This window comes from Dama dama, chromosome 25 (genome assembly GCF_033118175.1).
Source record: "Dama dama isolate Ldn47 chromosome 25, ASM3311817v1, whole genome shotgun sequence".
NCBI lineage: Eukaryota > Metazoa > Chordata > Mammalia > Artiodactyla > Cervidae > Dama > Dama dama.
This window is the reverse complement of record NC_083705.1, coordinates 14112141-14139424: the sequence shown is the minus strand read 5'-3', so window position 1 is coordinate 14139424 and position 27284 is coordinate 14112141. Positions and strand designations below refer to the sequence as shown.

The 27284-nt window shown below is 37.1% G+C and overlaps 1 protein-coding gene across 3 annotated transcripts in view; it reads right to left on the bottom strand.

Moving 5' to 3' along the window:
- The window catches only part of CPEB4 (cytoplasmic polyadenylation element binding protein 4), a 69442-nt gene that overhangs the window by 36283 nt on the left and 5875 nt on the right, over nucleotides 1–27284 (bottom strand). For all 3 annotated transcript variants that reach the window (XM_061129521.1, XM_061129522.1, XM_061129523.1), the window contains exon 2: nucleotides 13263–13344. In XM_061129521.1, coding sequence (XP_060985504.1) covers nucleotides 13263–13344 — 82 coding nt within the window. The remainder of the gene's footprint in view (nucleotides 1–13262; nucleotides 13345–27284) is intronic.

Sequence of the window (27284 nt, the reverse complement as noted above, 5' to 3'; positions counted from 1 at the left end):
CAAAGTAGCAGCAGTATTTTAGGAAATGAAAACTCTGGAAATTCAACTTAAAAATATTCTTTTCAATAAAAGCCAAAAAGGAGCTTCTTTTTGTGCCAATAGCTCAGATTTAATTTTTCAATTGTGATATGGTAGCTGAAAATCAGAGTATAGAGGGGCAAAAAAAAAAGGACAGAGAGAAAATAACATTTTATCTTTAAGATAAGTAAAGTCAATGGGCTATGCTTCTACAGATTGAGGAAGGTTTTATAAGGATTGCTTTAACTACAACCGAGGGCAGGTACAAAGGTGGAAGATCTAAAAGCATCTAAGAATTTCAGGCAGAAGGGAATGTCTAGAGAGACACCAGCAAAGAGCTGACCCAATTAAGGAATTCAAAAGATTTCCTACTGGCAGTAAACCTAACAACAAACCAGCAAGCAGGAAGGCTATTTTTATCCTTGCCAGAGGCCTTCTGACTCTGGATCCTACATTCAGAGGACACAGCAACAGGATAACTTGCCTTAAGAGGATGTTATGATACCAGCGATTAATGGCAACTTTTCAAGCTTTAAAATATTAGGCATGCTTTTTATTCAAAGTAAGCCAGCCAAAGCCAGTTAAAAAAAGAAAAGATAATATAACGGAAAGAAAAGTGGAAAAACAGACCGATGGGTAGTAAAAAAGTTTTAAGCATTCTAAAAACAAAGCCAAGGCAGTTAAAATTAAAATTAAATTAATTAAAATTCTATCTTGTAAAAAGGTTGACTAAAACAAGCATGTGTTATAAGAGACATATTTTAAAAGAACCAGTGGTTAAAAATAAATAATTGTAGAACTGACCTGAAGGTAAAGATTTTGAGAAGTGGCTCCCTGCACTGACACGAAGATCAAGACAAATCTATGGAGTTCCTAGGGACTATAAAATAAGTTGCTTGCAAATGACTGAGAACTTTAGAGACAAGCCACTCTTAACATTGGCTGCTTGCGTGCTGCGTCGCTTCAGCTGTGTGACACTGTGGACTGTAGCCTGCAGGCTCCTCTGTCCGTGGCATTCTCCAGATAAGAATACCGGAGTGGGTTTTCATGCCCTCCTCCAGGGGATTGTCCCGATCCAGGGATCGGACCCAAGTCTCTTATGTCTTCTGCACGCACAGGTGGGTTCTTTATCACTAGTGCCACCTGGGAAGCCCCTTAACACTGGTTACTGAAGTCCAAATCCCAAAAGCAATCAGCAGTCAGTAACTGGCATTCTGCATACACACCTATCAGCAACTAATCACTTACTGAATATAAATTCTGATGACTTGATTGAATCTTAACATTCACTTGAATTTCATATCTAGTTTCATTTGTTATTTCTCAAAAGGCCCTGTTCTTATTTTCCTTTATTAATACTAAAGGCACTTAGTCTTCCTCTTATTCATTAGTCTTCAAAACTAAATAATAAAAAGGCTGTTCGAAGGTGTCTGCAAGTTATCTGGAGGATAAGCTACATGAGGTCGAGTCTTATTTTTTATTTCCTGATATATCCCAACAGGCTAAAATAGTGTTTGGCACTATCTGCTTGATAACATATTTGTTTTATGAACAGCCTCCCATAACTTCAGACTTTACATATATATTCAAAGTGGTTCTCAAAGCAGAATGAGGGTGGGGTGAGGAGGGAAAGCAGTCTATCTGAATCACTTCTGGAATAAACATGCTTAAGTCTCACGACAGACCTGGTGAATCAGAATGAGGAAAAAGAAAAAGCCAGCTTGGAAAAGTTCCCTCAGTGATTCCAGACCTTCACCCTCTGAAAGGTACCCTCCAATAAGAAATTGGCAGGTGTGTGAAATGTGAATTTTTACAGAAGATTATGATAAAATACAGATTTTAAATTCTGTCCCCAGTTTCCTACAAAGAAATTAAGACACTTGAATGCCTAAAGTGTATTAAAATAAACGTTTTTAATGTTTGTCTCCTCATAAATGCCGCACATAAATATCTACTGTGTGGCTACTGGACCATCAGCCGGAGGCTATGTGTTCCCATCCTGATTCTCTAGGCACCAGTTAGTCGACTGACTTCCAAAGCTATTGTATCTCTTGGAACTATAGTCTCTTCAACCATAAACTGGAGACCACAAAACTCACATGGAAGGTTATTGTAAGGCTTAAATTAGAGATAATTTTCAGAAGGGGCAAAGCATAAAAGTCAAAGAAATGGTATCAGAAGTAATTGCCCTTTCACTTGAAACTTGTTGTTAACACTGCTTCCTATAAAGAATGTCCAGGTCCACATCAAAAAAGAAATATATAGACCAGCATCAAATGTGCACTGTGGTCTACTGCTACCCAATACATGGAGCGGGAATTTAAGCTGTAGCTAAAATGTAGAAGTACTACATGGCTTGAAGAAGGCCCTCTCCCCCTCCTAACAAGGGCACCGTGTTACCCCACACCAGGGTGCACCCCCGTTGTCACAGGGCTCCCTGTGCCCCTGGCACTATGCCAGCTGTAATCTGAACAGTCCACACCCCTAGCCATGCTTCAAAAAGCAAAAAGATGGCTACAGATGCCCCCGGAGACAACATTCCAAAATGCTAGTAATACGTGGTGGAGATGATACGCTAGGATAAGGTAAGTGACTCCTTACTCCCCCTTTGTCCTCATCCTCACCATTTTCCTCTATGGAATTCCTTTTTCAGTTATGTTCTTTTTGGTAATGGGGAACATTCTAATGGCAGGAGTTTAAAGCTGAACAATTAGAGAAGTTCTCCACAGCAGTGTTTCATAACATTTCATAATTATTAAGACCTACGCTAATCAAAATTTTTGCAGAGGCTCCCCACCATAACTGAAGCCCTCAAGCCCCACTCCAGTGGATATTACAAGTAAAACCATCACAAGAAAAGCCCTTAACAATAAAAGGCTATTGTGAATTCAGCAACACCTTTAAATGTATTTTCATTGTATTACATCAGCATCTGCATGCTTTAAAAGATAATCATGCAACATACACATAACACATCTATCATCTAACTGGAATGCTTGGTTCTAACAGTGTCCTGAAGTGAAGTCGTTCAGTCATGTCCGACTCTTTGTGACCCCATGGACACCAGGCTCCTCCGTCCATGGGATTTTCTAGACAAGAGTAGTGGAGTGGGTTGCCATTTCCTTCTCCAGGGAACCTTCTCAACCCAGGGATCGAACCCAGGTCTCCCACATTGTAGACAGACGCTTTACCGTCTGAGCCACCAGGGAAGTCCAACAGGTTCCTGGATCCCATCAAATAATTACTATGGCGGAAGAGGCCCATGATCCACAAATTAAGAACAGAAACATTACACAAAGCCAAGTGTAAACAACTGCTTTCTAGACATAGCATTTTTAGCCTGTCTCAAAAAGAAAAAAGGCACTCTAGAAACAAAGCCTCCACCCAACTGAGCAGATCTGACTGACTTCTGGTTTATCCCTTCTTCCAAGCTACTCAACAGTAAATGCTCACATGAAACCCATATGCTGTTTCCAGTCATTAAACCTTTAACCTTGACATTTAGGAATACCATGCCAGAGACTGTAAGGAATTGCTGATAGTAACTTAAACTTCACCAAGTTCAATCCCTTCACTTCCTCTTTTAGGTGAAGACACCAAGATCTAGAGGGAAGTGACCAACTTAAGCCATGTAACTGTTAATGGCAAAACCAGGTCTTAATATACTCCTCAGTGCTTCTCTTTATTTCTTACATTTTGGGAAAGTCTACTATAAGCTAACAACTTCTGATCTTTTACAATAAGGACATCAAGTGGCCAATTTATAAGCATCTCCATTAAATTAATCATGACAGACATTTACTATTTGGAATATTATAGCCAGTAGAAGTAAAGACTTTATTTTTAGATTCTTTATACAAATTAACAGTAATTAATCATGGCTGCTCTTCAGAAGATCTGCACTTCAGTGCTGGTTCTCAAGAATTAAAAAAAGTTGCTCTATTTGGTTGATTCCTCCTTCTCTTTCCCAATGTATAGCAACTGGCATCAGCTCAACTGGATACCAAAGAGATGATGGAATGACTTTCCCTTCAGAGTTTCACTAATGTTCTTAATTGACTGGTTACCAGGTAATAAGCAGAATAAAAAAGAGACCTGCTTTTAGAATGGAGTGCACTGATGTGCAACTGAATTCAGACTCAGTCTGTCAGACAAATCAGACAAAATAATGAAGCCCAGAGGCAGCCAGGCCATCTCCATACCTGACCTGAAAAGTAGTAACTAGTTTAAAAGTGAAAAAGGAGAGTGAAAAAGTTGGCTTAAAACTCAACATTCAGAAAACTAAGATCATGGCATCTGGTCTCATCACTTCATGGCAAACAGATGAGGAAACAGTGACAGACTTTATTTTGTGTGGCTCCAAAAGCACTGCAGATGGTGACTGCAGCCATGAAATTAAAAGATGCTTGTTCCTTGGAAGAAAAGCTATGACCAACCTAGACAGCATGTTAAAAAGCAGGAACATTACTTTGTCAACAAAGGTCTGTCTCAAGGCTATCGTTTTACCAGAAATCATGTATGAATGTGAGAGTTGGACCATAAAGAAAGCTGAGCAACAAAGAATTGATGCCTTTGAACTGTGGTGTTGGAGAAGACTCTTGAGAGTCCCTTGAACTGCAAGGACATCCAACCAGTCTATCCTAAAGGAGATCAGTCCTGAATATTCATTGGAAGGACTGATGCTGAAGCTGAAACTCCAATATTTTGGCCACCTGATGTGAAGAGCTGACTCATTGGAAAAGACCCTGATGCTGGGAAAGGTTGAAAGCAGGAAGAGAAGGGGACGACAGAGGATGAGACGGATGGATGGCATCACCAACTCAATGGACATGAGTTTGAGTATACTCTGGGAGTGGTGATGGATAGGGAGACCTGGAGTGCTGCAGTCCATGGGGTCGCAGAGTTGGACACGACTGAGTGACTGAACTGAAGTGAACTAGTTTAAAACTAGTTAAAAGGTACTTCTTTTGCAGAACAGCAACAAGTTCATCAACACTTCTCTCTTTTCCCTCTTTTAAATTTGGTAGTGAGGAGAGTGGCAACATGAGGGGAATAAATAAGGAGTAGCAAATAAAGAAATTAACAAATCAGGTATACACAACTGATGACTGAATCAACTGCCTACATTATTTAGGTTGAGATTCCATACATTTCAGGAAGAAATAATTTGTGGCACAGTTAAGCAACTGTTCTGCTTCCTGTTGTTAAATTGAATACAAAGAGAATCTCGGATATTTTTATGAGAGCTATGAATCAAGTGGCATGGCTTCCCCTCCCTCAATGTCAGCAAATAACATTCTAGGATTATATAACAGGATTAAGGAAAGTCTTAAACCTTCACAGACAACTCACCATTGTATTACTCCATAATCAAAAGGGCTTTCATTATGCAGATTAATAGCATATAGAGCTGTTCTAGTAGCTATCAGGAAATGAAACAGCAAGTCACCTCTCTACAGAATTTTACCATATAGAAGGAAAAAACAGAAAAATAGTAAGTGACACTATCAAAAGGTACAATATACTATTATTAATTTAGACATGAGGCATGAACAAAATGGATCTCTATAAATGTTCTGGACCTCCTTCTACTCTTTATACAGTAGGGAGATCCCTAATATTTTGACACTGACAACCTGCTGACAAAGTCTGAAAACCTTACTACTTAAACGCTATTCAGATTTCACTTCTGAATGGAAAATAATATTATCTGTCCATGTTGTAATATCTATATTTATTAAGTTTTACACAATACTTAATGTGAAAATGTACATTATAGAAAAGCACTCATAAAATTGCTACCTGATTGCTGCTTGGGTTTTGATATGGTATTTCTAAGTGTAAACTGTCACATATATTTATTTCTTAACCAATAAATATTACCAATTTACCAAGAAATTTACCAATTTCTTTACCAATAAATATTACCAATATTTATTTCTTTACCAATCCCTGCCCTGAATGTGAGTCTAACAAAATTAAATCACAACAGCCATAAAGTATATGAGCTTTAATACAGCTGCAAAAAAAAAGAAAAAGCTGTGTGAGTTAAAAGCATCTTTAGAAATAGTTAGGCTTTTTAACCTTCTAAATAACAAAAAATTTATCGTCACTTTCACCTCTGGCTCCCTTTACCCTCACTTCTCAACTGGGTAAAAACAGTGTTACAATAATGTTTTAAGATGCCTACTCAATTTTCCTGGACTCAAATAAGATTCTTTGTGTTCAACGTTCAGGATTAAGATGTGGAGACTGCTTGAGTAATTATGGACCAATCATGGATGACATAAGACAAATTCCCCTCTTGTGACACCTACTTATATGATTTTCAGAACAAATAAGAACAAGGGTCAATATTTCATCACCAACACGTGGAGGGCAAAGGATCACGACTTTGTATTTACCAGCACATGTTATATAAAAAGTCCGGCAGATGAGGATCTGGCCAAGGCACAAGGAGCATTTAGTATGAACCAGGTTGGTTTCAGTTCAGAGCTTAGAATAAGGAAGACTTCAGTCTCAGGCTACCAGCACATCAGTGTTCACAGACATCCCATTCTGTTCTCCTAGGAATTTCCCTTTCCCCTCCTCCCCTTGAAAAAGTTAAAACAAAACAAACCTGAAACAACAGCAATCCTCCAACCTGGAAAAGTACAGTCACACAGTTTGAAACCCACACCTTTGTAAACTCTGTGTACACAGTGCTATGAGGAATCAAAGGAATGCTGAGCAACACTGAACCAGAAAGGAGTGGGTCTGAATTCAGAAAACAACCTGCACCAGGAATAGAAAAGACAATCATGGTCCACCACTTTGTCCCCTCCTTCCTCACAAAGGAAGTTACCTCAACGCAGAAGCCCAGGTCCCATCCTTCAGCACAACTAAGCAAAAGAAAAAGACTGTTTAGGATGTTCCATTTCAGCAGTCAGGAAAGGGAGAGTGTAGAAGGAGAGGAAATCACTTCACTTCTCAACAGCCACACGCAAAGTTCACTATAACCAAGTTTATAAACTGTATTCTCTGCTGTGTGCCTTACTCCATTACTCAAGAGGCTTCTAAGAGTAAGGCAATTTTCTCCTCCCGAGAGCCCTCCGCTACTCACTCCCCTGCTATGCTGCTTTGAATTATTTGGTATCATCCAAACTGAGGAAGAAAGAACCAGCCAGGTTTGCAGAGCAGCTGCCTGGAAGACTCTTGAGTCTTCAAGGCTTGTAGTATTTAAAGATATTCCAATTCACCAAAAGACATGTGATACCACATAATGGTAATTTGCTAGGAAAGAGAAATTTGAATATGAATCCAAGTATAATTTAGTTGCTTTGCATTATCCATATCTTCTCTATGGTACTTTGTATCATGCACCATTAAATATGGTGCATATTTAAGAAAAATATGCACTGAAGAAAATATGCATTTTTCCTTGAAGAAAAACATCCATCTAATCCTTTAAAAAGGTGACTGGGGACTGGGTTGCATAGTAGTACATAGCTGTCTTTCCACAAATTGCCACTGATTTAAACAGAAAATGATGAAACACTATAAGAAATTATATCCCCCCCACCACTATTTCAAATAATTCATTTTAATAGTGTAGCAATAGAAATTACTTTGTAAAAGTTCCTTTCCTATTTAAAACTGCATGTACTCTGAAACTCACATTTATAACTGAATATAAAATTTAGTCCTATTTTCAGAAACTCTGATGGAAGGTTTCTAGAGCTATCTCGGTGTACATAAAGTCATATACAATATCTGTTCAAAACATCTGTATCAGTATATAAAACCTGTTCTTGAAGACACAGAACTACGTGACTACAATTTTACATATAGGAATATGAAAAGAACTGTGAATCCAAGGAAAATTTAAGGTTTTCTGGTTATTACTTATGATATCTTTTTAAAGTAGCACTAACTTTACTCCTTCCACTGCTGTAGAGATACAGAATTTAGGTAATTATTCCAACAGTCACTCTCTCTCTCACAGTGACACAAAAAATCTTACTCAAAATTAACAAAACTGGCTTTGTGTACTCAACTTTCAACTGACTTTCAAGATTTTCTTCTAGAGAGATTATTTTAAATGGTTTTTCTTAGCAACAAAGAAAAAAGGCACAGATGGAATCATCACTTGCGCACTCGTTTAGGCATTTGTTTCAAACAAATTCACACATATGAAAAATAGTCGGGGGAGAGCCCTCTAATTTAATGTGCAGATAAAGAAAAAAATTCCCAGAAGTTGTTTTAAAATGCAAGGTCACAATACCTTAAGCAGTCAGGAGTTAAAATACATAGCATTTGGGGGATAGGTCCAGCTCTTCAAATAAGTTCTTATTAAATGAATACATGACGCAAGTAAGGCACTAAGGTTTAACTGTACAACATACTCCCACACTTACTCAACATATGCAATAGGTTTCTCGGGCACCAGGGGAATATGTAAAAGACTGGCACTTTTAAATAACTTCCATTTCTGAATGCAATCATCATTGCCCACATGCAAATTAAGTATTTTAAAATGCCTGAAACTCAGCGAGACTGGGGTAGATAACACTGAGCTCCCCCTTCCAAAACCTGGAAGCAAGATGCATTCTGTAACAACATGAAGAGTAAAAGACTCTAATTTCACAATATTTCGAGGAAAATTAAAATGGTATTCTGATCATAACTTAGTTAATTAATATCTGAAGAACAACTATATAATGTTTTGACAATTTACAGATTGCCTTTGTTCACTCAATAATTTTGCTGTCTCATTAGGCTTTCCAGTGAAATGAAGCAAACTGGATATTAAATTGTTTTCATATATAGGATTTAAAACACTCAACCACTAATATGAAACTATGGATTGTTCAACTGTCTGACATCTGATAGTTTTCTTTCTGATAATTTGTCTCTTTATTCCAGTGCTGTCTCCCTCTGCTTCCAGTAATAACCATAAACCAGAAAACTGGTTTATGCCTATATTCCTTTATTCCATTCACATACAGAAAAGAAAAAAAAAGCCCCTTAATTTTTAGAGGACTCTCCTACGTATACTGAAAATAATACCACTTCATGAGTCTTTATTTCTCTGTGTCCACGCTATGCTTCAGAGACTAAAAGCAGATGCATTGGCACGTGATTTTAACCTATTTCATGGTGCTCCATTTCTAAACAGTAAGTACCAATTTCACAGGCAAGAGAAAACACAAATAACACTAAGACACAATATTTCCCAAATAAACATCTCAGCATCTACAATGGTAAAAGATTTTCCTGTCCAGGTGAAGGAATTACTTGATAAGCCTAATAATTATTGTAGCAATGTGCAAGCTGCCATCTCGGAGATAACTCAAAAATGGTGTACAGCGCAGGCTCTTAGCTTAGGAGACTGGGTATACAATGAGGAAAATGAAATCGGTCTCTGGGGAAGAACTGCTACAGATTGTCACTGGTGTTAGCTATGGAGAAGGCAATACATAATTTCATGGGTAAAAATAACATACAGACATGCCAGCTGATCAGTGAAAGGACCTAGAGATAAGGCAGAGGGAGGACCTTTTCCTCTCAGAGGTAAACCTCTGTACATGGAAAAGATGATAAGAAGCCTTAAAATTCTTAGAAAAACTATTTTTAAATAAACTGTAGGAAAAAAACCTAATGTAAATTATGAAATGAAAGCTAGCTATTCCATTTGCACATTTCTTTTATCTTTTTAAAGGCTGCTAAACAAGCCAACTGGAATCAACAGCATATTCATAAAAAAACTGAAAAATTATATTTGAAAGTTGAAAGTTTCTAAACATAGACATATTAACATCTTGTCTGTTGATGGCAAAAATAAAATTTTAAATCCTCTTTATTAAGGGAGTTTCTTCCCCCCCCCAAAAACTAAACTAATTTAATTTTTTTTAATGTAAATAAATAATACAGCCTTACAAATTCATTCAATTGACAGATCTTGTATAAATTTTAGGCTTTATTATTTAAACATATACACACAAACCACATATCTACGTGGGATTGCAAATGAAAATAAAAATAAATGAAGTCATTCAAAATACATTTTATAAAATCATTTTAAGATAAAACGAACCCAAATATAAAATCTGCCTCCACATGATAGTTTTTTAAAAATAATTTTCATATTAGTTCTTTTAATTGCATCTTTATACCATCTTTCTGAAAACCATATTGTTCTACACTAATCTCACAGAAATAATGCCTATTTTCTGTCTACTCTATTTCTAAGGAAGCAAAGCACATGAAGAGGCCACTTATTTCCTTTAAAATGGATAGGCATTATTACTTTAAAAGGAAAGAGGAGACTCTGACAAGAAATAAAGTGTTCCCATGAGCAAAACTGCACTGCAATGGACTACAATGGTACAAAGTTCATCATCTTGGTTTAAAAAAAAAAATAAATAAAGCACAACTACTGTCTGACATTTTAGGGCCATGAACTCATCTACGAAGTCCTTACTGCTCTTAAAAGGAAAAAATACACAAATTCATGTAATATGCTTAAGTCACCTTGGCACCTTATATTGAAACTGGTTTTCTCATTTGATAAGCATGAAAACAGACAAATAGATGTTTAGTAATAAAAATCAATACCATATATTGAGTGTTTTCTCAATGAACTGGGCAGTATGCTGGATTTTATAGACATATCATATCATTTAATCTTCTAAATCACCACAAACCAGTGGCAGAACGGCAATTTAAATCCCAGTCTCTCTGGCTTGAAAACCCACGGTCTTTCCATTCTGGCTTATTTCCTCTTATAAATCACAATTTTACAAAATCTTTGTGTTCCCATATTAGATCAATCAGATTTAACTCTGTCACCAGACTTATCTTTTAATTATCTCTAGAAAATGAGTCTAGGTAATTATTTAGGTAAGTATTGGTAATAAGAGATTAAAAAGGGAATATGGTGATTCAGATAGTAAAGACTACCTGCCTGCAATGCAGGAGACCCATTTTCAATCCCTGGATCAGGAAGATCTCCTGGAGAAAGGAATGGCTACCCACTCCAGTATTCTTGCCTGGAGAATCACATGGACAAAGAAGCCTGGTGGGCTGCAGTCCATGAGGTCACAAAGAGTCGGACATGACTGAGCAACTAACACTTTCTTTTCATAGAATAAAGGCAGAAGTTTATACAATAAGCCACTTACTGAACTAGAAAAGAAAAAATAAATCTGAGTTGTCCTGACTACATCTGATAAACCAAGCAAACGTTGTTAATCCTATTGGAAAAATGTGTACAAACTCTTATAAAAATACTAGAGGCTTACTTCTTAGAAGTGAAATGAAGTGAAGGTCACTCAGTCGTGTCTGACTCTTTGCGACCCGATGGACTATGCAGTCCATGGAATTCTCCAGGCCAGAACACTGGAGTGAGTATTCTAAAAGGAATACTGGAGTCTTTCTCTTCTCTAGGGGATATTCCCAGCCCAGGGATCAAACCCAGGTCTCCCACATTACAGGGGCATTCTTTACTAGCTGAGCCACAAGGGAAGCCCTACTTCTTAGAAGCATGACATAATAAAGGGTTTATGACTGCTGCCATTTGTAAACTGTTTCTCTGATAAAAGACACAGGCACTTATCATGAAAATGAGTTCTAATTATTATCCCTAGTATCTACAACATAAGAGAAGAGGCTCTTAAAAGAAGTTGCTGATTAAATCAATTTAAATCAATTAAGGAAACAACCACAGATTCACAGCAAGTTACAAAAAGTAGTACAGAAATTCTGTGTACCCTTTACTCAGTGTCCTTAATTGGGAACATCTTATGTAACTATAGTACAAAACCAGGAAAGTGAGACTCTACAATCCACAAACTATATTCGGATTTCTCCTTTAGCTACTTTATTTTAAAGTGTGCAGTTTTTCTGGTGCTATGAAGAGCCTTAGACTCTCCTCACTTATCTGCTGGGAAAACAAAGGGTCAGAGAGGCTGAAGGACTAGCCAAAGTCAGAGTGCTAAGAAGTAACAAAATAAAAAGCCAATTCCGAAAGACCATCTTTCCTCAGAAACAAAGCATACAACCCCACTGGAGAACATCAGAAGTCCATGAGGAATTCAGTAAAGACATTCAGAATAATCCTATTTCAAAATCAGAGAGATACATATTTTTTCACATAGTTTTCATCTTTCCAGACTTAAAAAAAATTTCTCATTAAAAAAGTTACTGTTATAGGTCTGCTGAAAAACAGTTTTACTGCATCAGAAATATGGTAAACCAAACAGAAAGAAAACTAGGCCAAGATAGTTACCACTTAAAGTCATAGGCTCCTTGCCACCTTTGATCCTAGTACAAAGCTGTCTTGGCAAAAAGCAGGCTCATAAACATTGAATGAATGAACAACTTAAGTGATAGGACCAAATATACCAAACAACCCAAATGTTTTTAAAAACAAACAGGTAAATTCTGCAGTATAATAAAATGAGAATTTTTGCAGAAAAATGTTTATTTTGTGGGGTAGTTTTCATAACATCAGAGCTAGAATGGCCCTTAAAGAACACCTAATCTGGTCATTCTCAACTCTGGCTACACATGAACATCATCTGAGATATTAAAAAAAATCATAAGCCACACCCAGGCATCTGTGTTTTTAAAGTTCCCCATTATTAAGTCCCTTATTATAAGAGTGGTTCTAAGTACTTTATTAGAGATGAAGAAATTGAGGCCTAGTCAAACTGCAATATCTTACTCAGTAAAAGAATTGAGACCAGGATCCAAGTGGGAATAGCACGATTTTTTTAACATAATATATAAAAAGGATTTCAAGAACTACAAAGTTTCATTTTAACTTTGAAACTGTTGGCCATTTAAAAAAAAAAAAAAAAAAAGGTGAAACTAGGCCAAAAGATCTATCAACATTTGAACTCTTCCTAGTGTATAGTTATTGTCATTGGTGAACAGACATACAGGTGAGCAATACTAAGCAGGTTTTGACTTAAAGAGTAAAAAAATGAGAAGCATGGTTCCCATCTTTCCAGTTAACTGCCCTCCCTTAGCAATTAGTACTCTTGTAGTTCCCTTAATTGGTATTGTAAAGAGCTTACAGTGGATGTCTATCAAGTAAGTTTGATTTTTGAACAAAATGAGATACATGTATAAAATAGATGGAACTGGATATTTAAAATGTGAACCTATAATACTTGCCATATTGCTCATCAAGTTACACAGATAATAATACACATTTTACACTATTTACTAAAATCAAATAGTTACATTTGGAAAATTACCTTTAATCGAATCATTTTCAGCTCTCATTATGTCAATGAGTGAACTCTCCAATGAGTGCATGTCAAAAGTCCTGGGGCGATCCTGTAAACACAAACAGCCAGAAACCACTTTTAAAATAGCATATAATTATAAAAGAAAATAATAAGCTGCATCTGATGGGACACAGATCAAAAAGCCGGAATTTTCTTCCCTCTCCATGTAAGGCACATTATTACTACATTTTATTTTTAACACTTGCAAAACACCAAAATCACAAGTACCCAGGACTCAGCAAAGACTGACTTGATTTCCAATAATAATCATCAATAAAAGCATTACTTTCAAGAACAAAGCAAAAACTATTCTCATATGGTTAAGAATATTAAATACATATAAAAATAGAATTCATAGACTTTCTCTGTCACTTAAGATTTCAGTAATGTGGCAAAGTTTCCCAAACTTGTTCCAGCAGTAATCTGTTAAGGTGACATCTACATGTGCTATTCAGAATAGCTATATTTACTCACAAGCCAAGATCTGAAAATAGTCATCAAATGTCTACAAGACCACTATGTGGCCAAGTAGTCTTGATTTTTCTGCCATTAGAATAAAGGGAAGACAGGATATGGAGAACACTGCTGGTCTCAACCCTTAACAAAACGGACTTCATGAGTGGGTGAGGAATCTGAAAATATACAACCATGCTGATGCTGCGGCATTCTTCAGGGTATTAGAGATCACTAAAACCAAAGTTTAGCTTGATAGTGAAAAGGAGATGAAAACATTTTCAAGTTAAATACTAAAGGGAAAGCAGTACAATACATGTTTCTGACCTACCTTGAGAATAAATATACACCTACAAAGATTATTAAGGTTATTAAATAAAAAGGAGCTTCCAAAGGAATTTTAGAAGTATGATTTCAGAACTCGCTCTTCAATGATATTTTTCTCTCATTACTTTTTAATTCAAAGTTTTGGCTTTTTCAAATAATATGCCTAATTTTATCCCCTCCCCCCTTTTCTTTCAGACTTAGGATCTCATTTTCCACATTCCAGCTAACTTCTAGAACTTTAAGTTTGATAGAGTACTTCTTCCATCTTTTGATCATTCTGACATTTCTCCTTTGTCCTTCTATAACACTACTCACCCTGTACTATTATTATTCTTCCCTGAAATAGGGACCACTCCTCCTGACCCCACCCACCAAACAGATATCCAAAAATGTTCACTGTTATGGGACACAAACTTTTTTTTTTTTTTAAGTTCCACAACCTGAAGGGTCCAAGGGTAGTTATACTTGGATATAATCTATATTTAAAGTAGACAGTGTTACAGGTTTTTTCCCCTGTGATGGCAGGGGATAAAGATGGGAAGGGGAGTCGATGTCTTAACATGCTCTTCTGCTCTAAACTAGTATGGCTCCCCCAGAATATCTTTCCCACTTTTCCTCCTGATTCTTTCCTCATTGTCCTCATCTTCTCAATATGGTCAACAGAGAGAGGCAAGAGGACAGGTGGCCAGAATGAGAACTTCTAAGTGTGTTCACAAAAAGGAGAAACTCTTCTGTTTTTAGCCTTCCTCATCTCAAGCACTGAATTAAATCAAAACTTTATTGCATATTCTTTTGGAAGTCAAGTGGATTTGAGGCATAACTGGAGAAAGAAGTTAAGAACAAATTCCACTATCTCATTCTGCAGTCACTGGATCTGTCCTGCCTTCAACAACCTATAAGTCACACTCAAAATCAGGCCAGCCACTATCTCTATTTCCACAACAAAATCAGTCTTGGAGACACTAATGCTCAGTGTCTTCACTTGCCTATGTCCTCTGACTGTCAGTTTCCCAAAGGTAGGAAGTATGTCTTACATCAAACATTCCCCATGTGTACAATTCCCAAAGGGTGATGGTGTGTTGAGATGTTGATCTCCTCAATACACAGGACTGCCCAGAGGGCCTGATGTGGCAGGAACTCCCGGGCAGACGATTTCTGCTTCTATATTTTCATTTTCTATGTATGCCATGACGTGAAACAGGCTGAAAAGCCTTGTTCCACGTATCTGTATCACTGTGCCTCACACAGGGTATGGCAGCTTAGAAAGCACACACGTTTCCTCAATTGATGAATGAATGAATTCCTTTGAGTAATTTTTATTAAATGTTGAAAGTATTTTTCCTCTCCTATTTCCTTATCTTGAGGTTTGTTTTTTAAATCCCCTTTCAGAGCTGGGCGGGGGGTAAGTAATCAAAATAAAACTGTAATGGCTGTGTGGGAGATGTAAGAGGAGACCTCAGCCTTTTTTTTTAATGCAACTACAGTAGTGAGCAACCTGTGAACTTTTAGGACTTACATTTTGCCAATCACTGAATGACAAGAGCACCCAAGAGAATCAGTTGGGAAAAAAAATTAGTGTTTTTGTTTGGTTTGTTTTATGACAGCTGCTTCTGGTAAGTCAAGAAGCATCCTTTTCACCTAGAGGTTTCCAAATGTGGTAGTGGAATTCAGCAAAGCCACTTCATACTGCCCCGCCCCAGGACTCTCCAGACTATTGTCTAAAACAAAAAGGTTTTTGCTAAAATAACAACCACTGACTTATGATTGGTAGAGTACATTAAAACTAAAATCCTAAATGAGTATCTAAATTTTCAGTAGTGCTTGATGGAATTAAAAAACAAACAAAAAACTCTCTATCCTTTTTATACTTTGACTAGCTTTCTTTTCATTTGTCACAATTTAATATAAATCTAATAAATAAATACCAATATACAAACTCTGACTCTCAGATGCAATGTGTTAAGAAGAATTTTCAGGCTCTGAATGGATTTAGAAGAAAACAGTGCCTCAAAAGACACATGGAAATGCAAGATACAAGTCCTACTGGCACAAGAACCACATTTTTGCCAACCCTGGTCTAATATGTTCACTTTCCTCGTAGCTCAGTGGGTAAACAATCTGCCTGCAATGCAGGAGGCCTGGGTTCGATTCCCTGGGTGGGAAAGATCCCCTGGAGAAGAAAATGGCAACCCATTCCAGTATTCTTTCCTAATATGTCTAACATGTACTTCTCCCCACAATTCAATCTTATTTGAAATCATAATTATTACAACTACTTTACATTTATATAACACTTTGTTTCTTATGATGCTATAGTAATTCAAGCCACATATTTTGCCAAGCAAATGTTCTGTTCTCAGACAGGGTCCAAAGTTTATCATTTTTGATTACTCTCTCACTGATTTTTTTCTATTTTAAATACCCAATTTTACCAAAAGGACTAAAGTATAAACATCTGTGCCATTAAGAAGTAGATGGAGGGGGACAGACACAAATAAACCCAAGAAATAAGAACAGACAGACAATGCTGGTTTTTCTGCCCAAAAACCAGAGTGTCAAATCAAGAATGTTCTGATTTCTACGTTTCATCCTTCGATTTTGCCTTTTTGGTTTGCTAATTGAGCCAAACGTCATAACCATTTATTTACTTTCTAAAATTCATTTCCCAGAAAGTAAACTAACTATAAAATAGAAATTGTTAAGTAATAGAATTTTCTTCTATTAGAATAGAAGAAAATTTCTTCTAATAGAATAGAATCTTCTTAATTTAACTTGAGATGGTGACCAAAATATGGACATCGGCCTAAATCCGTGGAACATTAGACACTAGGAAGTGTGACATGTCATGTGAGCTTGGGCACTTTCATCCTCTAGACCTCATTCCTGATCTGAAACAGGAAAGAGTCTAATTAAACCTCTAAGGTTCCTTTCCCAGCAACAAAATACATTTGTATTTTAGCTTTCCCATATCCTAAAATAGTCTGTGCTCTTTCAAGATTTGCAGTTTAAATTATAATGAGTTTGGCAGGAATCAAAGATGTGAATGAGGATGACTGATGAAAGTTTATAACTTCTTGCCCATAAAAAGGTGGGAGTTAATTAATTTTATTGATTAATAAGAAAATGAACTCTTATTAAGTCTTAAAAGGACAATCACTATGTTTTCATTATGCTATACATAATGCAAAATAACAAGCTTTATCAAAAAAGAAAAAATACCACAATTTATTGAAGGGGGAATGTTCTGATTTCCAATAAAAGCTCAAAATAAAACAAAAACACTGATGACTCTACTTGCTTCAACCTGCCACTGCCAGTTTATCTTGGCAGCCCACAGACAAAAGCAGATCTATTCTTTATTGAGAATCTACTAAGTATCTGACAATATTCTAGGTAGTTTTTAAATACTGTCATTAGTAATCTTCAAACCTCCTTATAATTTAGATTGTATTATTCTCAATTTTGGAGAAGGAAATGGCAACCCACTTCAGTATTCTTGCCTGGAGAATCCCACGGACAGGAGTCTGGGGGGCTACAATCTATGGGGTCACAAAAGAGTCGGACACAACTGAGCAATTAAACAACAATTCTCAACCTAATGATACAAACTAAGACCAGGGAAAAACACAGTTTATTGCACAGGTAGATTACTGCTTAGTTCAGCAGCTTAGTCTGGATTCAAGAACCCAAGTTTCACTCCAAAGTAGGTGGTGCTACTTTGGGTAAAATAATGGTCATGGCAGTCAAAAGACCACACTAATTAAGATACATATTAGAATAAATGAGACACTCTGCCTGCCTTAAGGGTCCTGGGGTGAGGAACATGCTGCCTAGTACCTAGCAAATAAGAGGCACTCAAGCATGACTCAATAAATGAAAAACAAAAAAAAAGAACAAAATGTATATAGGAAATATAGGATAATACAAAACTAGAGATACTAAAAACATAAGAGATAGAGAAGGCTTATCTTCCTTCTTCCTGTTGAGATGACACATTGATGTCTCCACAATTTTAAGAGACCTAACATGCATCTCTGATGCTTTTGAACTGTGGTGTTGGAGAAGACTCTTGAGAGTCCCTTGGACTGCAAGGAGATCCAACCAGTCCATCCTAAAGGAGATCAGTCCTGGGTGTTCCTTGGAAGGACTGATGTTGAAGCTGAAACTTCAATACTTTGGCCACCTCATGCGAAGAGTTGACTCATTGGAAAAGACCCTGATGTTGGGAGGGATTAGGTGCAGGAGGAGAAGGGGATGACAGAGGATGAGATGGCTGGATGGCACCACCGACTCGATGGGCATGGGTTTGAGTAAACTCCGGGAGTTGGTGATGGACAGGGAGGCCCGGCGTGCTGCAATTCATGGGGTCGCAAAGAGTGAGACATGACTGAGCAACTGAACTGAACTGAACTGAACTGAACATGCATCTCTAGGTTAACTAGAGCCAACCACAGGAGCAGCTATGGTAGTAGTGGTAGTAATATCAGTAGATAACATTTATCAAGATCTAATGCTTTACATGCATAATCTCATTTAGTCCTCACAAAATTCTATATAAAAAGTGTTCAGTTATTATCCCATTTCACAGATGAAGGCGTAGCTTAGCATGATTAAGTAACTTTATCAATGTCAGGTTAAGCACAGAATGCAGAATGAACCACCAGCCTGACTTCAGAAACGTGAGCTTAACAACCACGAATGAAAACAAAAGACCACCAATTATTTTCAAGGCTCAGCAAACTTGATTACAATGCGGAGATGATTTTTTTCTTTTTTTTTGGTAACCTCAATTGTTGTATTTAATATATTGAGTTGCATCAGTAACTGGTTGGTTTCAGTTTATGTCATCTCCACTTCACAGGGCAATTTCTAAAGGAAAAACCACAAAAGCCACTATGAAAATCAAAGTTGATAAAAATAACCTTCTGGCAAAACAAATTAGCATTTCAAAGAGCAAGACCTGTCCTTTTAATATACACCTGAATAATTCTGACTGCCACAGCCAAATAGGAAGATTTACATCAGCAAGTAACTGATGACACGGCTTTTTGTAACATCCCAGAAGTAGCCACAAGAAGCACATGAATCTGTAGGTCCATTACTACCAGGAGGAACAACCTGATTACAATTATGCCACAAACCAAAATTACAATTTCATAGACTTTAAAAAATATATCCAGATGAATAATAAAAGCCAGTGTTACTCATACTTAAGAGAATATCAGAATCATTTGGAGGTCCTATTGAAACAGCCTACAGGGTCAACACCTAAAGTTTTCCATTCAGTAGGTCTCAGTAGGTCCAAGAATTCACATTTCTACTAAATTTCCAAGTGAAGATGGGGACCACACTTTGAGAACCACTGAGTTAAGCAAGTCCATTCCACAGGTTAATTTCATTAGATACTTCAGAATGTGATTTATAGCTTACACCCTGTTTAACAATTATGATGCAGTCCAGCTTAAATATCAACTATTTTACAGTTTCCTTATGAAGAGAAAGCTTTTGCTCTCAAAACCAAAAACAAAGTCCTCTCTTCCAAGCTCTAAGATGCAATTTTTTTTTTTTACAATTAAGTTCAGTTTCAACAGAACCACCACTATAACCACTCCATTACTGGTTCTTGTCTTGTCATACTTGAGTTAGTATGTTTTAGCATTAGTAGACCTGACTAAAGCACAAGAGTCCCTTGGACTGCAAGGAGATCCAACCAGTCCATCCTAAAGGAAATTAATCCTGAATATTCATTGAAAGGACTGATGCTGAAGCTGAAACTCCAATGCTCTGGCCACCTGATTCAAAGAACTGACTCATTGGAAAAGACCCTGATGCTGAGAAAGACTAAAGGCAAGAGGAGAAGGGGACAACAGAGGATGAGATGGTTGGATGGCATCACCAACTCAATGGACATGAGTTTGAGTAAACTCCAGGAGTTGGCAATGGATAGGGAGGCCTGGAGTGCTGCAGTCCATCGGGTTGCAAAGAGTTGGACACGACTGAGCAACTAAACTGAATTGAACTGACATTCTTAAGAATCAAAGCCAAAATTCAGCTATACCCTTTACTCACTGTCTTCCTATAAAGACATACATGACTGTGAGCATCATTCTCAGATTGCTATGTATCTATACTAGCTCTTGGAACTTTCTCTCTCTGGCTTACTCTGGAAGTTTCTCCTTGGTGAAGAAGGGAAAGAAAAACATTTTGGTCTGAAAGGCAAAGTCTGTGCCAGTATAACAGTTGCCAAAATAAATACGAAATTTGAGATGCCAGCAGAACCCATAATTAATCAAAGGTAACTATGACAGTTTTAATCCAAAATTTGCCAAAACATAAATATTGCCTTGGATTAAATATTTAAGGCCACAGACATCAAAAGCTGACAATATAGTCAACTTTCAAGATTCCACTTTCAGATGACCCTCCCATCCCTATGCAAGCACAAGTCCCCTTTTCCCATATCCGCCAAGCACACTGACAGCCCATATTTATGAGCAAGTTCTGTGATGGCTACCCACTCCCTCCTTCCCTGGACTGTGAGCTCCACTCATCCGCAAAGCCACAGACTGCAGCACCTGTGCAGCCCATGGTAAGCCCCTCATCACTGCCGCCATCATTACTGAAATGGCGAACGTCCCTTCTGGCTCTGTGCTGTGTCTCAAATAAAAGATGCACGATTTCTGTGCATTAGTTCCTCATGACCATCATGTAAAGTGGGTACAATTATTGCCCCCATTTTAGGCTTCTCATGAAGCTATGAGAAGTTAAGTACTTGCACTCAAAGTCACCAAGTTAAGTGGTGGAGTCTACTTCATAGCAGAAGCTCAGAAAAGTGGTCTGTTATTAAATGAACTTTGTCACAACCTAGAAATTTCAATCTCTCAACACCGGCAAGGTATGAAATCCTTCACTGTATACAGGGTCTGAATACAGAGAACAAGTGTCAGAGGTTAAAGTGAAAGAAGTAATTATCTTAAGTAGGAAAAACCACAGTTACTAGCATCTCACATTTCTTAGCAGGGTCCCTCTTCAGTCAGTGTTTTCTCATTATGACCACTTTATAATGAGGCAAACAGTCTTACAGATCTTAGGCTACCAAGTGCTTCCTAATAGAATAATAAACTATAACAAAACAGATCAATGTATTTAGTATATTACCCTGATTGGATCAATAGCTCGATTTTCTCCCATGTGAACTGATGAACCAGATCTCTCCAGAAAGCCTTTGAGAAAATTTGCTTTTATTCCACCTTCACTAAATAAACCACATTCATGTTCAGTATTAGAAATCCTTAGAGTGATAAATATTTCTTGTCACCACTTGACCATATTAAAAAAACAACTTGGCATTCTAGACTTGATTAGTCAGTTCCTAAATCAATAGACCCCTTCTTCTTGTTAACCATAGATTCATTTCCACTTTACCTGGCAGAGGAAAATAACTAAAATCTATTCTAAGACTTGTGTTTAAATCACCACTTACTAGACAAGTGGTCTTGACACCATATCATCTCTGAACCTTGATTTCATCAGTGAAATTAGGATCTCCCTTATTTCACGTATCTCCCTTATAAAACTGGGCTGAGGAGAAATGAAATGAAGTCCATGATAGATCATGCACAATACCCACCAGTTAGGAGATCCACTCAGCAAACATTCCCTCTCCAGTGCGATGGCAGAAGAGCCCCAAACCAACATATTAAATTAGGTATTGTTTGTATCTGGATAATTCAGCTGTTCCGTGCTACTTCCTATAGCTCATTTTCAGAGGGAAACAAAAAAGGGGGGAAAAGATCTTTCCTACCTGATACACTATTCGGGGCAAGAGATCATTAATTCAGGATAGTGAGTAAGTTCTACTAAAACTCAGGCCTACCTCTGTCTTTGGCTGCTTACTGGCAGTCAGCATTCCTCTGCTACATATCTGCTGGGTGTGATCAGGGTCCGGAGTCATCAGAGAGAATGGTCACCCAAATACACAATCTTCATTCCTAAACTGAGGCTTGTATCCTGTACCCCATACAATCCATAGCATTTCTTCTCTTCCATGAGCCTTGACCATAACGTCAAAAGGCAGCCTGTGCCCACTGGCAGCCTCTGGGCTCTCACAGCTACCACCCTCACATCCTTAGCTCTCCAATGTCTCCTCAGCAGAAGGCACTTCTCAATATTCAGGCACAAAGCAAGAGGTCACCGACAGTTCAGTTCATAAGGAGGAGAGTGTGTCTACCTTGGTCATGTACTCCCACCATATGGTCCATAGAAAGCATAAAACATTTGCGGGTTGAAAAACAAGAGATGAAAAAGTGTGATGCAGTCCAAAGGTCTGCAAAAGATCCCAAACCTTTAAATTCCCCTTAAAAACAAAAACAAACAAACAAAAATACAGCCAAAAAGCTCTGAGTCCTGTCCTGTTCTCTCTCCTTTTGGAGAGCCTTCTCACAAATTCACAGAAATATAAACCCAGGAGAAAGCTGAGAAGGCGGAGAGAAAACTGAACAATCCCCTCCCCCAGATACCTGGTCATCAGCTGATATTCTAATGTTTTGTTGGATCTCTCTCCCTTTTCTTTGACAGACATGTGACCACCAGCACCCTTCTTGTCTGAGAAGGGAGATGTGGCCAATAGTGGCTTTTTTAGAGATTAGCATCAGGTTGAGCAGTAAAACAGGCTGAGCAGGTACAACAAAAATATGGGCCTTGCCTCAGTTTCTCACTGTCTTTTTTTAAAAAAACAACTAGAAGATATCTTTGTGTGTTTTTAAGAGGGGAAAAAAAGACTATCTTTTAGAAACACATACTAAACCATTTACAGATGAAATGATACAGTACCTAGGAAATGCTTCAAAATAACATGAAAGCAGGAAGAGAGGGTTAGGAAGATAGATCAAAGAGGACTGTCAAGGAGCTGATCATTGTTGGAAGCCAGGAGACATGTACATGGGATTTTGCTATATATTCTATTATTGAATATGTTTAAATTTTTCCATAATAAGAAATTTAAAAGACTTGGGGATGGGGGGAGAGACTTTACCCAAAGAGGAAGCAAACAAAAAAGCCAGTTGGTCACTAAATTTTCCAGCAGTGTTCAAGAAAATGAGAGCATCATCTGGGCCGATTCCCTAGTGCACTGAGTTTAATAAACAAAATTATAGTTCAGCTTATAAAATTCTTCTTTAAAGTTAAGCGCGAATTACCACACAACAGTTAAACAACAGTTTTCACATTTTAATAATCTGTGTGATTTCCAAATTTTGAATTAGTATTTCTAGTTGATGACCTTCTCTCTTATACCAACAGAATCTTTTGGAAGCCAAATATTAGAAATACTTCATCTTATTTCAAAAAAACACAAGACAAAAGAAATGAGAAAATGAAGGCTCAGGAAAGCTGAGTAGCTTACCTTACGTCACAGAGCTAGCAAGTGGCAGAGCCATAGCTGAAACTCAGATCTGAATTCCATACAATAATTAATAGCTTTTTCTGAGTAGCAATGTTCTTACATCAACTTTGTTTGGTTCTTTTTAAGGTTCTTATAGACAGTAAGGCTACAGCAACTGTTTTACTGACCAGCACCAGATGCATTCCTCAAAAACACCTGCAAGAACTATTACTAAAAATATGTTGTATAATGGGGCTTCCCTGGTGGCTCAGACAGTAAAGGATCCACCTGCATTGCGGGAGACCTGGGTTCAATCCCTGGGCTGGGAAGATCCCCTTGAGGAGGGCATGGCAACCCATTCCAGTATTGTTGTCTGGAGAATTCCCATGGACAGAGGAGCCTGGCAGGCGACAGTCCATGGGGTCACAAGAGTTGGACACGACAGAGCGACTAAGCAGAGCACAGCACAGCACATGCTGCATAATATGTAAATACAAACATGGCTTTAAAACGTATAATACTGAGGGATTAACTATAACTCATTATAGATCTGCAAGAAAACAATGATTGGGATATGTGTGTGTGTGTGTGTGTGTGTGTGTGTGTGTGATTCAGTCATGTCCGACTCTTTGTGACCCCACGGACTGTAGCCCACCAGGTTTCTCTCTGTCCATGGGATTCTCCAGGCAAGAATATTGGAGTGGGTTGCGCTTCCCTTCTCCAGCGGATCTTCCCGCCCCAGGGGTCAAATCTATGTCTTCTGCATCGCAGGTGCTTTCTTTACCAACTGAGCCACCAGGAAAGCCTGGTTGGGATATACCTGGCAACTATTCAGCAAACAGTAACTGCCCAATCTAAATATCCTACAATAGGAAAAATAAGTGTTTAGCTTAAGACTTTACACTTTAAAAATTCAGTTTACAAACATGAGAGAGGACCTGTGAGTGGTCCTTGACATATAATGAGACCTGAATTCTGTGACTCACAGGTTAAAGTTTGCCTTTTGTGGTACCATTTTGTCACAGAATTTTAAAAAAGCACATGTGTATAAGTGTATATTTATAAATGTAACCATTAATAAAATATTTTAAAATGCCCTTTATACATTGTTTCTGCTATACCTAAAGCTTAACCTGTTAGTTTTCCTTAGAGTTTAAACAACCCATGGATTAAGATGAAATATATATAACTATTGGGCTAGTTGTTAATATTTTTATAATGAGAAAAAAATCAGGTTTAGTATCATTAGAAGATTAGAACAGATCAGAAATAATTACAAATCAAATCGAAACCATTTTTATGAGATATCCAGTCCTGTGCCTAGCTCATAACATAGCAAGTTCTCAATAAATGTGTTATATTTGCTCAGTTACATCTGACATTTTGTGACCCCACAGGCTATACACTCCATGAAATACTCCAGGCCAGAATACTGGAGTGGGTAGTCTTCCCCTCCTCCAGGATATTTTCCCAATCCAGGGATCAAACCCAGGTCTCCTGCATCACAGGTGGATTCTTCACCAGCTGAGCCACCAGGGAAGCCCATCATACAAATTAATTAAAATATATATTAAAAAAACTTAATTTCAGGATAAAAGTTAAAACATATCCAATTTAAATCTATGGTGCCTTTCCTGTCTTTTAACCAACCCCATCAAAGTACAGTCTCCTTTAATGTATACAAAAACAATCAAATGTTGTAAATTTCTTAAAAATAGGCAAAATCTTTTAGACTACTGAAAGATGCAGACTGCTATTGCTAACAAAAGTTTAAGTACATAAACAATTTTAAACTCTTCAAAGAAACTGACAATTCTGCTAAATGTTTTATCTGCCCTGGGTTGCATCTAGCTTATTTAAAGGAGTATTCTGATGAAATTTCCTGACAGTTCAGTAGTTAGGATTCTTCCCTTCCATTGTAGGAGGCATGGTTTGATCCCTGTTCAGGGAATGAAGTTCTTGCATGCCAGGTGGCATGGCCAAAAGAAAAAGAAAAAAAAAGACGTATTCTGAGAAGTGTAGAATGTATGATAAGATACAATACTAAGAACTGCTCAAAAATCTGTCATAGATACTGAAGCTTTTTCTAATTAATTTCAAGATTGTACTCAATATTAGAAATTTTAATTTTATTTTAAATTAAACAAAAAAAATCTAAGCTACTTAATATGGCCACATAAAGTACCTCACAATAACCCTTCACTTATAGGTACTAATATCTTGATCAGGTACTGTTTTCCCAAATTTAAGTGACTTGCTCAAGGTCAAGCTAAATAGAGATCAGAGTCAAATTTAAGTCTGTTTGGATTCAGGACCTGTGCTTGAGTATACTGTATTTTTGGCCTCACATGACGGCCTTTCTCAGTAATTAGAAACTGATTAAAAATAGGATCTATACCTATATATTTCCATATACTAAGAATTTCCTAAAAACTTGAAAGTGGAACTCTTTCTAACTTTATAAAGTATTATAATATTATAAACTCCTTCTAAAAAATTATACATTACTATAAATGTATCATGGCAAAAATACACTTTAATTTCTGCAAGAACAATTTTCTCTGAACAACATAAAATGACTTCTGTCAGGAAAAGTTAAAATGAATGCTCATGTTACAAGCTCCCTGAGAAATGCATTATATATACTATCTATGTTGGGACCAAAAACTAAAGTACAACGTAGTGCTGAAAAAAATGTGATAATGGTACTTCAAGCTTATTTTCCTTATAGCAAGAGAGAGAAAAGTCATACGGAAAATAAATTTAGACTGCAAAATTCAAAACAGGCATATGTTAACTTTAAGCCTACTTTTCCATTTCTTTCTTATGAATACCAACAAAAACTATTCTCAAAAGCATAAACTCATAAACTAACAGCATCTTTCCAACTGTAACTAGCAACACAACCACATTCACTAGGCTTGCAATAAACAGGCATTTCCTGAAAGATGTTGAACAGTGTGTTGATCATATTCCACGGCTTTTCTGAAGACACAACAGAAAATAAAAATTTTCAAAACTACCCCGCCCAAGTTTTGATTTCATCATAAAAGCAATTAAACCTAGTTAAAAGGCTTTCTACAAAAAGGAGTAAAATTGTATCTGGTAGATTTTTCCCAAAGTTTTCCCAATATATCAATTCTGCTGGAGCCAGAACCATCTAACCCATGCTTTACATTTAAAAATAATGAGTTTCCCCTCTTCTAATATAAATAAATATAATAAGTCAAAGAAAATGTTTCCTATGCAAAGATCTCTCTTGGGACTACATGGAAAAAAAATGTAATAAAGTTGCACTTTAGATAATTTTAATAATTCACTATGACTTTTGAACATAAAGCAATGCAGTAACTTTCTGTTTTCAAATATAAGATGCCATGTAGAATTTTGTAGATCAATAAATTGACAACACAAGGAGAGTTATTAAAGTGACATGAATTATTTTGCCTGGTTAAGACAACTTAACAAATCCATGGTGACCAAAGCAAGTGGACTCTAAATCCTAAAATGTCTCCCTAACAACCCAGTTTTAAGACCATCTTTGTGACAGATTTTGTCTCCCCTCTTTCTTTTTGTTTTCTTTTTCTTTTTTGGCCTACTTCTTGGTTCTTAGCTAATAGAGATGCGGGCATAACTGAGCTAAATATAACAGAATACTAGAATCTATAGCACACAATTTTCATTTACTTCCTGTAAGGACAGAAGATCTAGGCACCCCTCCAAAAACGTGCTATATTCAAATATAATTATTGGCAGGTGCCCAATACATTATTTGGTTTGCACATCAGGATTCCAGGATGTGTTCGGCAGGACAGGTAGGATTCTTT